At 51.8% G+C, this 15,903-nt stretch overlaps 1 protein-coding gene across 1 annotated transcript in view; it reads right to left on the bottom strand.

The window, feature by feature from the left end:
* EPHX1 (epoxide hydrolase 1) overlaps positions 1–15,903 on the bottom strand; it is a 37,586-nt gene that overhangs the window by 14,581 nt on the left and 7,102 nt on the right. Inside the window, 6 exon segments of the mRNA XM_073556410.1 lie at positions 1,446–1,660; positions 2,090–2,124; positions 2,127–2,218; positions 5,004–5,231; positions 6,081–6,261; positions 13,243–13,427. Of these exon segments, the coding sequence (XP_073412511.1) occupies positions 1,446–1,660; positions 2,090–2,124; positions 2,127–2,218; positions 5,004–5,231; positions 6,081–6,261; positions 13,243–13,422 (931 nt within the window). The 5' untranslated portion in view covers positions 13,423–13,427.

Below are 15,903 nucleotides of genomic sequence, written 5' to 3'. Positions count from 1 at the left end.
TGCGGTTTTTACCGCGGCGGAATCGCTTTGCGGTAAAAAACGCAGCATGCTCATTAATTTGCGGAATCGCGGCAATCCCGCACCCATAGGAATGCATTGTTCCGCTTACTTCCCGCATGTGGCTGTGCACACCATGCGGAAAGTAAGCAGAACATTTGCGGATGGTACCCACGGTCCGGGGGAGAGGAGACTGTCCTCCGGGCTTTGGGTACCATATCCCTGTAAAAAATAGAAATTAAAATAAAAAATATTGTTATTCTTACCTTCCGGCGTCCCGCGCAGCATTCCCGCCTCTCTCCACGCTCCCGGTCCCAGTAATCCTTTGCGAAAATGCCCGCGATGACGTCCAGTCTCGCGGGATCGCGAAGTCTCGCGGTCATTCGCGCGACGTCATCGCAAATTACCGCGAGACATCGCGATCCCGTGAGAACGGACGTCATTGCGGGCATTTTCGCAAAGGATTACTGGGAACGAATGCGTGGGACGCCGGAAGGGGAGAATAACACTATTTTTTATTTTTTTTTTTACATTCTATCTTTTACTACTGATGCTGCATAGGCGGCCTCAGTAGTAAAAAGTTGGTCACACTCGTCAAACACTATGTTTGACGAGTGTGAGCAACCTGTCAATCAGTTCTCCAAGCGATGCTACAGATCGCATGGAAAACGCTAGCATTTTGCAAGCTAAATACGCTTGCAAAATGCTAGTTTTTCCGCGGGAAAATCGCGGGAATTTAAAATGCGATTTTCCCGCGGAATGGAATTCCGGAATTCTCGCGGTAATTTCCGCGAGAGTTCCGGTACGTGTGCACTTAGCCTAAAAAGAACCAAAATGTTCACAGTTGTAGCCATGTTCTTTACATGAAGTGATGCAAACCTTCAAGAAACTGTGAAATTCCAGTTTGTGAGGTAGCAAAACAAGGAAAAAAAAGCCAAGGAAGGGGGTGTGTGAATTTTTTCACAAGCCACTGTATATATACAGCTCTGGCAAAAATTAAGAGACCACTGCACAGTTTTATAAAAATCATCTTCTCTCCATGTCTGACCGCCATTCCATTCCAGTGTCAGTAGAATTCCATCCAGAATCCACCTCATTCTACTTAATGTGCTTCTGATTAGGTGATCGCCTGAACCAAATCTTATTCCACGAAGGAAAGTATAAAAACCCTGCTGTGGTGTTCACAATCCTCTGAACATTTTGCAGTGGTCTCTTAATTTTTGCCAGAGCTGTAGAAATAAAAAGCATATTCAGTATTCCTGCATCCATAAACCTCCAATATCTGGAAATATAAAGTAAAATGAACTCACACTGTAAATGCTTTATTGAGAAAAAAAAAAAAAATGCCAAAATTGGAGTCACGGTACCTCGGAAAAAAAGTAAAAAAAAAAGACGGACACTTGATGACTGATTTACACAAAGAAGAAAGTGGCGCTGCGCCACCTCACCTGCGGTATCGGGCTTGGTGGACTGGATGTGCATGTAGCCACTCTCCCTCATCATATAGTAGAAATACTTCTTCATAAAGGGATACATCCTCCTGACGTCCTCCTCCTGAAAGCCAAAAAGCCCTGGGAACCGCTGACCGAGAAATACGGACAGAACCACCGGCAGCTTAGTGCTCGTTACAAACACCATGTTCAGATGTAATCCTTTGACATTGCTAAAGAAAAAAATATATATAGTCACTGCATACCTGGTGCGAATAAGTTAGAATGGCTGAATGTTAATTTTTAGCCTATAATAGCGCACATGGCTAATAGCTGTGCTGATTTATTTCATAGCATCTCTATATAATGATCAGAACTCCATTTTTCTGACATCATAAAATAAAAATAAATAAAAAATATATATACAGGTCTCTTTACTTGCAACCACCACTAGAGGGAGCATTCTGCATAGTGTTATGATTAAGCTTAATGTATAAACAGTCTGCGGTGAGCTCCCCCTAGTGGTGGCTGCAGGGAGACAATTGATTTAACTATGGTTATGCAGAGGATTATCCCTATAATGGGAAAAAAGTCAGGACTTTTTTAGACGTAGTGGGCCAGGCAAAGATTATAAAATGATTTACTATGTAATACTCCCTTACCTGGGTGCAATCTGTGCAAGGATCGTGCAGACCTTTTCATTGATCCCCAGTCTCCTCCTTGCGTGTAGAACTCTCGGAAGCCCAACCTTCGCATCAACTAGATGCGAGCAGTAGCTATGCCATCACATCCTGTAAGAACGAGACATGGCGACATTTATAGAGATAACTGGGGAGCATGACAAGGTGAGAGGTCTGGTTTTCATTATAAGATCTAATGAATGTAAAGTTTGGTAATTTGGACAGTTCCACCCCAATCTTTTTGAGAAAAATTTTATAGAGAGTCCCAAGAACACTAATTTTACAGAGATGCTTTGAACATTTTGTGATGCATTCAGTTCAATATGGAAGGAATATCAGGAGATCATAATTACAGCGGTCCTTTACTTTCTCCCTGCTGTTGGATTTCAGTTGCAAGAGCAGGTGGAAAGTGAATGAAGGAGATAAAGAAGGAAAATAAATTCAGCTTTTAATCTAAGCTGGGTATCACAAGCTGTAAAGGCCCATTCACACAGGCCAATAATCAGCAAACCTGAGTTCATAAGAACCCTTGCCCTAGCTCATCAACCAATTAAAACAGGCCACTGATCAGCAGTCAAATGAGCAAAGCTATGGTTCATAGACCACTTTTGGAATATTCATGCTGACTGGATGCTGAACATCGGTCTCAATATTACTTGCAGGATGTACAACACAATTTCCAAATGGTCACAAAAGGAAGAGAATGGAATTACTGCAGTCCTTTACTTTATGCCTGTTGATGGTCACAATAGGAAGAGAATGGAATTACTGTAGTTTTTTACTTTCTCCCTGCTGATGGCCACAATTGGAAGATAATGAAATTACTGCAGTCCATTACTTTTTGCCTGTTGATGGTCACATTAGGAAGAGAATGGAATTACTGCAGTCCTTTACTTTCTCCCTGCTGATGTTATTTGAAGGACCAGATGGATAATGAGAGAAAAGAGATAAGGAAAGAACATAACTATCATATTATCTAAACTTGGAATTACAATCCAATAAAGGTCCATTTACCATTTGCATGGGACAATAATCAGCAATTCTATTCCCACATATCGACCAGTGTAAGGCTGTGTGCCCACGTAGCGTTTTTAAGCGTTTCTGCAGCGATTTTAGACAAGCGTTTCTGCTGCAGAAACGCTTAAGAAAAGCATCCAATGGATTTTTCATGCAAAACGCACATGTTGTGCCAATGGTTCATTAATTCTGCAATTAATGGTTCATTAAATTTTGCGGAATCGCCCGTGATTCCGCATACCATCAATTATATGGGCAAAAACGCTTGACAAACGCTTACAAAAGCGCGTCAAAAAACGCATGCGTTTTCCCGGGAGCAGGGTGTGCGATTCTGCTCAGGTTTATTCTGCATGAGGTTATGTGCCCACGTAGCATTTAAATCCGGACACTGAAAACCGGACTCCTTCCCAGAAATCGCGCGATTATGATCGCGATTTTGCCGCGATTTTCGTGTGCGATATTCAAGCACTTTCCAAGCGATTTGAAGCATCGCTTGGAAAGTGATTGACAGGTTGGTCACACTCGTCAAACATAGTGTTTGACAAGTGTGACCAGGTTTTTACTATTGAGGCCGCCGATGCAGCATCAATAGTAAAAGAAAGAATGTAAAAAATAATAAAAAAAAATAAAAAAAATCGGGGTATATTTACCTTCCGGCGTCCCGCGCTGCCATCCCAGGCCTCAGCGTTCCCAGTAATGCCTTGCGAGACCTGTGATGACGTAGTCTCGCGTTGCTATAGTGATCTCACGAGACCGCTAGAGTCACGCGAGACTACGTCATCACCGGACCTTGCCGCAAGGCATTACTGGGAACGCTGAGGCCCGGGATGGCAGCGCGGGACGCCGGAAGGTAAATATACCCCGATTTTTTATTTTTTATTCTTTTTTTTACAGGGGTATGGTACCCAGGGCCTGGAGGACAGTCTCCTCTCCTCCACACCGTGGGTACCAACCGCACATGAGACGCTTAACTTCCCGCATGGTGGGCATAGCCACATGCGGGAAGTAAGCGATTCTCATGCATTCCCATGGGTGCGGAATCGCGGCAATTCTTTGCGATTCCGCACAATAGAATGACCATGCTGCGATTTTTTTCCGCGATGCGATTCCGCCACGGAAAAAAGCGCAGCATTAGCACAGCATGTGCGGAATGCCATAGGAATGCATGGGGTGCGCTCTGTACAAGATTTTTAAACGTTTTCGTGCCAAAAATCGAGGCAAAAACTATTCAAAATCGCTTCGTGGGCACATAGCCTAATAAATATGCCACAAAACACTTGTTTTTCAGCTAATCCTGTAAGCTTCATTAAATTAAATTATTGTTTATACAGGACAATGTCCTGACAACAATATGCGTGCAGTAAAAGGAGAGAACGATAATATTGCCATTCTTTTTGTTTGCATATAGTTGGCACCAGACCCCGATAAAAGAGTCATAAACGAGTGCAAATCATCTTGTGCATAGTTGGTTGGCACAGGTTTATGGCCAGAAATTGTCCTGTGTACATACAGTAGGTTTATAGAAAAAGCTAATTAATAGAGTCCAGTGATTACAGCAGCCTCTGCACATATTCACATATCTATTCAATGCAAGAAGACGTTCACCACAAGGAACCAGGGAAAGAAAAAAATAGCAATTGTGACATTAAGCAAGTGTGTAGACACAGTGACCGTGACTGGTCTACAAATCTACTGAGTTAATCAAAAAGGGAATAGTGCAAATTACAAAGAAAGGGTGGCATTTCAGTTCGGGCAAATGTACCTGCAGTCCCTTCAATACAGTGACTAAAGATGAGCGCCCCGCCATATTGGCCCGCAGTGGATGTCACCCGGTGGGGGTCGTCCATAGGCATTACATTGCTTCCTGTATATACTGTACCTTGCTTGTGAGAGGCCTCGGAGTATCCATATCCAGGAATGGATGGACAGATCACCTCAAAGATGTGCTCATCGCTGAGACCGTGGCTGGCGGGATCCGTCAGGAGAGGGATGATTTTGTAGAATTCATAGAAAGATCCGGGCCAGCCATGAACCATGATGATCGGCTTGGCTTTCCGACCTGCAGGGAGGTTTTTGGGTTTCGCGTGAACAAAATGGATATCAAGACCTGAAGGAAAAAAAAAATGCAAAAAAAGAAAGTCAAGTATTGGTGAAACTATACGACAAAAGACTCCTGCGATTGGCTACGTGAATAATGTGACGTCACAGCCGCAGGACCGGCGGGCACGTAAAAATCCCTTTAATCTCAGACTCCAATATGAAAAAAAATGCCTTTACCCCTTTGATTTTCCAAAGAGTTTGTGACAAGTATACACATCAAAAGAGGCGACTGGGAAATGTGCCCGGTTTAATCTTAATTAAGTCTTATATCTAAGAGTTGAGTCCTTCTCTACTTCTGGGGGAAATCAGATTTAATTAAAAATCGACACATTTCCCATGTGTGATATTCCCACTGGACGAGGGGAAGAAAGTAGGGCAGAAATGACAGATAATTACGGAGAGGGCTGATTACACTGCGCTCATTAACCGCGGTGTGGAAGACGAGCTCAGACGATGGATCTGTCGCATGATACAACGCCCATTCACAAGGAGTGCAGGTTACATGCAAGCCGATCGCACTAACAGCCTAAACAGACTGGCCGACCCGACCGTACTTCTCTGGTGCAGCAAACAATCGTTCTGCATGTGCAGAATATCATCCTTATCATCAGAAAATCATCGTTCTCGGCAGCACATTGTCCGATGTGCTGCCAAGAACGATGATTTTCTTAAGCAAGTGTAAAAATAATGTGTGAACACTGAGCCGGTCCCCACAAGTCTTCACAGGCGGCTAACGATGATGCGCCATACTTACTGGCATTACTGTGAAGTGTGCGCGGCACGTAGCCGCTGAAGTCACAGACTGGCTAACATCAGCCGCGTGGCTCATGAACATCGACCCCTCGCATGCCCGTACCTTCAATTTTGGTCTTGAAATGTGGGTACTGGTTCAGGATTTCCAATTGCTTCTTCCAGTTGAACCCTTCCTTCCAGTAGGACACCACCTTCCTGAGGTGTTTGGAGTTGAAGCCATAGTTAAAGCGACTGCCCTCCAGAGGCTCGGAGTAACGGGTTTCATCGATCCGGCGGAATAGATCCTGCAACAAAAGGAAAATGGGAAGAATGATGGCTCAGTGGTCAAGACTGTAAGGTGGCTCAGTAGTCAAGACTTATTTTGCAGAGCTGGGGTCCTGGGTCGAATTCCCACCAAGGACAAAATCTGCAAGGAGTTTGCACGTCCTCCCCGTGTCTGCGTGGGTTTCTTCCGGGTTCTCTGGCTTCCTACCACATTCCAAAAACTGATATGTTATATTCCTGTGCATGATTAATCTCCAGATTCTGAACTAATATCTGAATACATCTTTATATAGCTCCAAATCCCATCTTAAAGGCTTAGAGATCAATGCTTTTTTTTTTTTTTTTTTTAAATCAGATAAATTTTTATTGTATAACAAAATACAAAACAGCAGACATAGTAAATCTGCAAAAATAGAGAAGTTATAAGTATTACAATATATTCCACTACCCTTCCCCCCTTTTAAAGCACATACAGCTTTTAAACAATAATACACAGTAATGCAACATAGACCTTCTAAGGTCAGCACTAGAGAGGAGCGAAACAGGTCGGCCAGATTCATAAGTTGCCAACTTTTGCCAAAGTTGGGTTTCACCGACCAAAACCCGACCACAGCGTGAAATCGACCATGCGGTCGGCAAAACGAGCACCAAAGTCGGATTTCCCAGAATACTTGCAAGTGACTTTTTTCACGAGAGAGAGCGCGCGCGCGCGAGGGAGAGAGAGGGAGAGAGAGGGCGAGAGAGAGGGCGAGAGAGAGCGAGAGAGAGGGCGAGAGAGAGCGAGAGAGAGGGCGAGAGCGAGAGAGAGAGCGAGAGAGAGGGCGAGAGAGCGAGAGAGAGGGCGAGAGAGAGAGAGAGGGCGAGAGAGAGAGGGCGAGAGAGAGAGGGCGAGAGAGAGAGAGGGCGAGAGAGAGAGAGAGAGGGCGAGAGAGAGAGAGGGCGAGAGAGAGAGAGAGAGAGGGCGAGAGGGCGAGAGAGAGAGGGCGAGAGAGAGAGGGCGAGAGAGAGAGGGCGAGAAAGAGAGGGCGAGAGAGCGAGAGAGAGGGCGAGAGCGAGAGAGAGAGCGAGAGAGAGAGAGGGCGAGAGAGAGAGAGGGCGAGAGAGAGGGCGAGAGAGAGAGAGGGCGAGAGAGAGAGAGAGAGGGCGAGAGGGCGAGAGAGAGAGGGCGAGAGAGAGGGCGAGAGAGAGCGAGAGAGAGGGCGAGAGAGAGCGAGAGAGAGGGCGAGAGAGAGGGCGAGAGAGAGGGCGAGAGAGAGAGAGAGAGGGCGAGAGAGAGAGAGGGCGAGAGAGAGAGAGAGAGGGCGAGAGAGAGAGGGCGAGAGGGCGAGAGAGAGAGGGCGAGAGAGAGGGCGAGAGAGAGAGAGAGGGCGAGAGAGAGAGAGGGCGAGAGGGCGAGAGAGAGAGGGCGAGAGGGCGAGAGAGAGAGGGCGAGAGAGAGCGAGAGAGAGGGCGAGAGAGAGCGAGAGAGAGAGCGAGAGAGAGGGCGAGAGAGCGAGAGAGAGGGCGAGAGAGCGAGAGAGAGGGCGAGAGAGCGAGAGAGAGGGCGAGAGAGCGAGAGAGAGGGCGAGAGAGCGAGAGAGGGCGAGAGAGAGAGAGAGGGCGAGAGAGAGAGAGAGGGCGAGAGAGAGAGAGGGCGAGAGAGAGCGAGGGCGAGAGAGAGAGAGAGGGCGAGAGAGAGCGAGGGCGAGAGAGAGCGAGGGCGAGAGAGAGCGAGGGCGAGAGAGAGAGCGAGAGAGAGAGAGAGCGAGGGCGAGAGAGAGCGAGGGCGAGAGAGAGCGAGGGCGAGAGAGAGCGAGGGCGAGAGAGAGCGAGGGCGAGAGAGAGCGAGGGCGAGAGAGAGCGAGGGCGAGAGAGAGCGAGGGCGAGAGAGAGCGAGGGCGAGAGAGAGCGAGGGCGAGAGAGAGCGAGGGCGAGAGAGAGCGAGGGCGAGAGAGAGCGAGGGCGAGAGAGAGCGAGGGCGAGAGAGAGCGAGGGCGAGAGAGAGCGAGGGCGAGAGAGAGCGAGGGCGAGAGAGAGAGAGAGCGAGGGCGAGAGAGAGAGAGCGAGGGCGAGAGAGAGCGAGGGCGAGAGAGAGCGAGGGCGAGAGAGAGCGAGGGCGAGAGAGAGCGAGGGCGCGAGAGAGAGAGCGAGGGCGCGAGAGAGAGAGCGAGGGCGCGAGAGCGAGGGCGCGAGAGAGAGGGCGAGAGAGAGAGCGAGCGCGGGGGGAGAGCGAGCGCGGGGGGAGAGCGAGCGCGGGGGGAGAGCGAGCGCGGGGGGGGAGCGAGCGCGGGGGGGGAGCGAGCGCGGGGGGGAGAGAGCGCGCGCGGGGGGAGAGAGCGCGCGCGGGGGGAGAGAGCGCGCGCGGGGGGAGAGAGCGCGCGCGGGGGGAGAGAGCGCGCGCGGGGGGAGAGAGCGCGCGCGGGGGGAGAGAGCGCGCGCGGGGGGAGAGAGCGCGCGCGGGGGGAGAGAGAGCGCGCGGGGGGAGAGAGAGCGCGCGGGGGGAGAGAGCGCGCGCGCGGGGAGAGAGCGCGCGCGCGGGGGGAGAGAGCGCGCGCGCGGGGGGAGAGAGCGCGCGCGCGGGGGGAGAGAGCGCGCGCGCGGGGGGAGAGAGCGCGCGCGCGCGGGGGGAGAGAGCGCGCGCGCGCGGGGGGAGAGAGCGAGCGCGGGGGGAGAGAGCGAGCGCGGGGGGAGAGAGCGAGCGAGCGCGGGGGGAGAGAGCGAGCGCGCGCGGGGGGAGAGAGCGAGCGCGCGCGGGGGGAGAGAGCGAGCGCGCGCGGGGGGAGAGAGCGCGCGCGCGCGGGGGGAGAGAGCGCGCGCGCGCGGGGGGAGAGAGCGCGCGCGCGCGGGGGGAGAGAGCGCGCGCGCGCGGGGGGAGAGAGCGCGCGCGGGGGGAGAGAGCGAGCGCGGGGGGAGAGAGCGAGCGCGCGCGGGGGGAGAGAGCGAGCGCGCGCGGGGGGAGAGAGCGAGCGCGCGCGGGGGGAGAGAGCGAGCGCGCGCGGGGGGAGAGAGCGAGCGCGCGCGGGGGGAGAGAGCGAGCGCGCGCGGGGGGAGAGAGCGAGCGCGCGCGGGGGGAGAGAGCGAGCGCGCGCGGGGGGAGAGAGCGAGCGCGCGCGGGGGGAGAGAGCGAGCGCGCGCGGGGGGAGAGAGCGAGCGCGCGCGGGGGGAGAGAGCGAGCGCGCGCGGGGGGGAGAGAGCGAGCGCGCGCGGGGGGAGAGAGCGAGCGCGCGCGGGGGGAGAGAGCGAGCGCGCGCGGGGGGAGAGAGCGAGCGCGCGCGGGGGGAGAGAGCGAGCGGCGCGCGGGGGGGAGAGAGCGAGCGCGCGCGGGGGGAGAGAGCGAGCGCGCGCGGGGGAGAGAGAGAGCGCGCGCGGGGGGAGAGAGAGAGCGCGCGCGCGGGGGGAGAGAGAGAGCGCGCGCGCGGGGGGAGAGAGAGAGCGCGCGCGCGGGGGAGAGAGAGAGAGCGCGCGCGCGCGGGGGGAGAGAGAGAGCGCGCGCGCGCGGGGGGAGAGAGAGCGCGCGCGCGCGGGGGGAGAGAGAGAGAGCGCGCGCGCGGGGAGAGAGAGAGCGCGCGCGCGCGGGGGGAGAGAGAGCGCGCGCGCGCGGGGGGAGAGAGAGCGCGCGCGCGCGGGGGGAGAGAGAGAGCGCGCGCGCGCGGGGGAGAGAGAGAGCGCGCGCGCGCGGGGAGAGAGAGAGCGCGCGCGCGCGGGGGGAGAGAGAGAGCGCGCGCGCGCGGGGGAGAGAGAGAGCGCGCGCGCGCGGGGGGAGAGAGAGAGCGCGCGCGCGCGCGGGGAGAGAGAGAGCGCGCGCGCGCGGGGGGAGAGAGAGAGCGCGCGCGCGCGGGGGGAGAGAGAGAGCGCGCGCGCGGGGGGAGAGAGAGAGCGCGCGCGCGGGGGGAGAGAGAGCGCGCGCGCGCGGGGGGAGAGAGAGAGCGCGCGCGCGCGCGGGGAGAGAGAGAGCGCGCGCGCGGGGGAGAGAGAGAGCGCGCGCGCGCGGGGGGAGAGAGAGAGCGCGCGCGCGGGGGGGAGAGAGAGCGCGCGCGCGCGGGGGGAGAGAGAGAGCGCGCGCGCGGGGGGAGAGAGAGAGCGCGCGGGGGGAGAGAGAGAGCGCGCGCGGGGGGAGAGAGAGAGCGCGCGCGCGGGGGGAGAGAGAGAGCGCGCGCGGGGGGAGAGAGAGCGCGCGCGCGCGGGGGGGGAGAGAGAGAGCGCGCGCGCGGGGGGGAGAGAGAGAGCGCGCGGGGGGGAGAGAAGAGAGCGCGCGGGGGGAGAGAGAGAGCGCGCGCGCGCGGGGGGAGAGAGAGAGCGCGCGCGCGCGGGGGGAGAGAGAGAGCGCGCGCGCGCGGGGGGAGAGAGAGAGCGCGCGCGCGCGGGGGGAGAGAGAGCGCGCGCGCGCGGGGGGAGAGAGAGCGCGCGCGCGCGGGGGGAGAGAGAGAGCGCGCGCGCGCGGGGGGAGAGAGAGAGCGCGCGCGCGCGGGGGGAGAGAGAGAGCGCGCGCGCGCGGGGGGAGAGAGAGAGCGCGCGCGCGGGGGGGAGAGAGAGAGCGCGCGCGCGCGGGGAGAGAGAGCGCGCGCGCGCGGGGGGAGAGAGAGAGCGCGCGGGGGGAGAGAGAGAGCGCGCGCGGGGGGAGAGAGCGCGCGCGCGCGGGGAGAGAGAGAGCGCGCGCGCGGGGGGAGAGAGAGAGCGCGCGCGCGGGGGGAGAGAGAGCGCGCGCGGGGGGGAGAGAGAGAGCGCGCGCGCGCGGGGGGGAGAGAGAGCGCGCGCGCGGGGGGAGAGCGCGCGGGGGGAGAGAGAGCGCGCGCGCGCGGGGAGAGAGAGAGCGCGCGCGCGGGGAGAGAGAGCGCGCGCGCGGGGAGAGAGAGCGCGCGCGCGGGGAGAGAGAGAGCGCGCGCGCGGGGGAGAGAGAGCGCGCGCGCGGGGAGAGAGAGCGCGCGCGCGGGGAGAGAGAGCGCGCGCGCGGGGAGAGAGAGAGCGCGCGCGCGGGGGAGAGAGAGAGCGCGCGCGCGGGGAGAGAGAGAGCGCGCGCGCGGGGAGAGAGAGAGCGCGCGGGGAGAGAGAGAGCGCGCGCGCGGGGAGAGAGAGAGCGCGCGCGCGGGGGGAGAGAGAGCGCGCGCGCGGGGGGAGAGAGAGCGCGCGCGCGGGGGGGAGAGAGAGCGCGCGCGCGGGGGGAGAGAGAGCGCGCGCGCGGGGGGAGAGAGAGCGCGCGCGCGGGGGGAGAGAGCGCGCGCGGGGAGAGAGAGCGCGCGCGCGGGGAGAGAGAGCGCGCGCGCGGGGAGAGAGAGCGCGCGCGCGGGGAGAGAGAGCGCGCGCGCGCGGGGAGAGAGAGCGCTGATCTGATCATCGCCTGTGTATAGAAAAGGCGATCAGATAACTGCAGCTTCTAGTCTCCCGTGGAGACAATTAAAGCATGCAAAAAGTGAAGAAAAAAAAAAAGTTATTAAAAAAATGAAAAAAGATAAGAGTTCAAATCATCCCCCATTCAAAATAAAACAATAAAAAAAAATATATAACATATTTGATATCGCCGCATTCAGAATCGCCTGATCTATCAAACTATAAAAAGAATTGATCCAATTGGTAAAAAACGTAGCGAAAAAAACATCATTAAAATGCAATAATGGGAGATCAAAAGAATGTATACACACCAAAATGGTATCAATAAAAACATCAGCTCAGCACGCAAAAAATAATCCCTCCCGCGGTCCAAGATCCTGAAAAATAGAGACTCTACAGGTATCGGAAAATGACGCAATTTTTATTTATTTTTAACAAACTTTGGATTTTTTTCACCGCTTGAATAAATAAGAACCTAGACATGTTTGGTGTCTACGAACTCGTAATGACCTGGAGAATCATAATGGCTGGTCAGTTTTAGCACTTGGTTACCGTGACGAGCTGGAGCGGCTTGGTAGACATTTTTTGCAAAAAACGTATCGACTAAATACCCTGTATTTGTTATCTTTTTACCAGCACTAGCTGACTACGGTTATATTTTTTTACTACAGAGTATTTTTGCACATTTGTCATTCTGTATTTTCTTTTTGTGGTGAACATGGTAAAAAAAAAAAAAATTTGTGGAATTGCACTTCTTTTGCAATTTAACTGCACTTTGAATTTTTTTCCCCATTTTCGACTACACGATAAGGTACAACCAATGGTGTCATTCAAAAGTACAACTCGTCCCGCAAAAAACAAACCCTCACATAAAAAAAAGTTATGGCTTTGGGAAGAAGGGGAGTCAAAAAACAAACGCAAAAATGAAAAAGGGCTCAGACGTAAAGGTTAACCCCTAACGAACCAGCCAGTTTTGCCCCGCACTCTGCTGCAGTTTTTCATCCCCCCACAACACCCATCCTCACCAAGGAGCCATAACTATTTTATTGGAAAAAGGTTTTTTTTTTTTTTTTTTTGCTTTTCTTTGTTGGATGAGTGGTATCTTTTTGATGGAACCTTTTCAAGATAATTACAACTTTTTCATTGGTAATATTTTGGGGTTCACATATGACATTCTGAACACTTTATGAAAGGCAGGATATTAACATTAAAAAAAACCCACACATTCTGCCTTCTTTTATTTGTTATGGCGTGCAGGTTAAAAAACGGGATATTTTTACAGCTCAGGACAATTCGGATGTGGTGATACCAAATTATGAGTTACCCTAACCCTAAAAAGTTTAAGTTTTATTGTAGTTTTTTTTTTATTGTTTAGTCCCAATATGGGACTCTTAATTGCTTCCACAGTACACCATAAAACTCCTGCCTGTAAGTGTAAGGGTGTACCAAGATGGCGGACAAGTGGACCAGCTCATCATCACCTTGCTCATTCTGCTAACTGTTTAGATGCCATGGTTGCTACTGACCGTTGCATCCAAGGGGTTAGAAAAAAAAAAATCTGGATGGAAGTTCTCTGATCTCAGCTGTGGCAGCAACTGAATATTCCCGCAGACACTCGGACCCATGTCAGGAAGGGGTTATCTGAAACATCTGAAACAAAATTGTAAAAGGACAATCAAACATCTGACCCATCTCACCTTCAATTCTTCATCAGACGTTTCGATTGTGAAAGGGCGGATTTCTTCATTCTCCTCATCTGGTCTATGCCCCGCGCCCCACCAGCCGTCTCCCATGGGCAAGGTCTCATCTTTTCCTTTAAACAGAAAATGATAAAGGAGCGCCCCGAGAACGAGGGCCACCAGGATCTCAAGGATCATTATTCCTGCAAGAAAATACAATAAAACCTCTGAGACAGAACGGGAACAATCACACAGGAGAAAAAAAAAAAAAAAATCTTCATCAGACAACCCCTTTAAAAATTTTTCTTTGGCCTGTAGCGAACGCTATAACCAATTCTTGCAGGCCACCGTGACTTTTCGTAAGTTGTGATGACGACGCAGTAGAGAACTGCCCTACAGATCTATTAAGTTACTGGATTACACTCCTAAGGACCTAGTACATTTTGACTTAAAAAAAAACTGTCCAAATACATGTCACCTTGCTCCCGAAAACAGCACCACTCCTGTCCTCAGGTCTTAGGCAATCTTGTACTTCAGAACTTTGGCGCAGAGTCTTCTTTCTAAAAAATCTGGGAGACGTCTTCTAATTTTTTTCAGTGCCATATCAGTTCCAATCTCAGGTTAGATTATGACAGCTGCGACCATGTGGCCAACATCAGAGCCTCTGTAGCCGCCGCTCTCTAAGTGCGACACCACCTGACGACCCACTGTTGCGAGTCCTACCATGACCTTTAAGACGACCATACACCTTCAAAAGCTGCCATTGCTCAGCTGACATCTATTCCCTTGCCCGATATATGAAAACTTGGTTGCATGCGTTTTCAATTGGGAGAGGAGATAAAGCTACTGCCAGACACTTCTGGTGGCATATCTCCTATGAGAAAAAAAAAAGGTAGAAAAGATGGGGCATATTGAAATTCAATATGTCCAATCCTTCTCTTTGGAAGCCTCGTTCTGCAAGCATCTTCACGTAAGCCACCACGTTTCTCTGTCATACCCTTTAAAAAGGCTCTCTCCCAATGCGGCGAGTGATGAAACCGGGCGATTACATTCGCCTTCGTCCTTGGAATGACTTGGACTTTGTTCAATAACCCAAGTAGATAACGCCCTAGACACGTGAGAAGAGAGGGACCCTTGTATTGTGAGCGGATAGCTGCGAGGCCATTACTTTCTGTCACACGTTATGTTACATGAATGAGTCCCTGGTGATAGCGTATCTCCTTCATACTCCTCTTCATATGCTACAATGTGCTATTGAGACTGACTAAGAGGAGAAGACTGGTCTTTTATATTAATGTCCTATACTCAAGAGTGTTCGAGTACAATATTAGGATTAGATCTGAGGGCGTTTAGGGTAGGTGTGCTTTAATTTAGGGTTAGTAAATCTGCCAGGTAAGCCCTTCCCACCAGGGCTTTGGAGCCGGAGTCCTAGAAATTGAGGAGTGGGAGACGGAGGTTTGGCTTACCGACTCCACAGCCCTGGCAGGGAGGTGGAGTCGGAGCCCATTTTGGTGGAGTCGGAGTCATGGAAATTGAGGAGTCGGAGGTTTGGCTTACAGACTTCACAGCCCTGCTTCCCGCTAAACCCTACTTTTTAGAAAAGTTGGGAAGATGGTGAAAAATGAACCAAAAAGCGGAAAATTTTTGCCTAAAAGGTTTTGTACCAAGATATCAAGTATCTGTAGGATAAAGAATAACTGCCTGGTTACGGGTGGCACAATTGCTGGTATACATGGAGATCCGTGAGCCCCTTCTAAATGCAGCGGAGGTCACACATACACACCATCCCTCAAAGAATTCTCAATGAGACCGCCAGAGAGCACTCAGCTTTCGCCAGCAGTCACACTGAGCATTAACGGTACGGAGGTCCGCATGCTCCACCCTCCGCTGCCGATCAGACGGGATTTTCATATCGCCTTTCTTGGATCAGTGATAATACTTTAAATTTGAGCTCTAATTGTCAGTTTTAATCCCTCCAGGATCCATTTTTAAATTTTTTTATCCCCTTCTTCCAAGATTCATAACTTTTATATTTTTCCATCAACATCGCTGTCTGAGGGCGTGAAAAGATGGGGGAAAAATTCCAAATTGGGTGAAATGATTATATAAAGTGTATTTCCGATATTGGCAACGTGATTCTCGAGGTCAGAACGAGTACAGAGACACCAAACGTGTATAGATTTATTATTAATTATTATTACTTTAGTGAATTGGGAAAAAAAAACAGAATTTTGGAAAGGTGTATATATACACCACCACACCAGAAGATAATATATTCCGGAGGTGAGAAAAAGAGTAAGATCAAGAAAATATGTATATTATGAAAAAATATATATGAATAAAAATGTACATTGATAAAAGGATTATAAATGTACATTGATAAATATACATTTTTATTCATATATATTTTTTCATAATATACATATTTTCTTGATCTTACTCTTTTTCTCCCCTCCGGAATATATTATCTTCTGGCGTGGTGGTATAAGTGTTGGACTGCTGGTCCTTCTTTCTTTTTCTCAAACAAGAGTTCGCTTTTTATCTTTTCCCTTTTTTTATATTTTTTCTTTTTTTCGTATTAAAACCTTTTTACTGCAACATAATTAAAAGAATAATTGATTTTATTAACTTAAGATTAAATATTATGATATTTTTACTTTGTTTTATTTGCGTGAACTT

Source organism: Dendrobates tinctorius, unplaced genomic scaffold (genome assembly GCF_039654945.1).
Source record: "Dendrobates tinctorius isolate UK_male_01 unplaced genomic scaffold, ASM3965494v1 ptg000232l, whole genome shotgun sequence".
Taxonomy (NCBI): Eukaryota; Metazoa; Chordata; class Amphibia; order Anura; family Dendrobatidae; genus Dendrobates; species Dendrobates tinctorius.
This window is presented reverse-complemented; position numbering and strand designations above follow the sequence as displayed.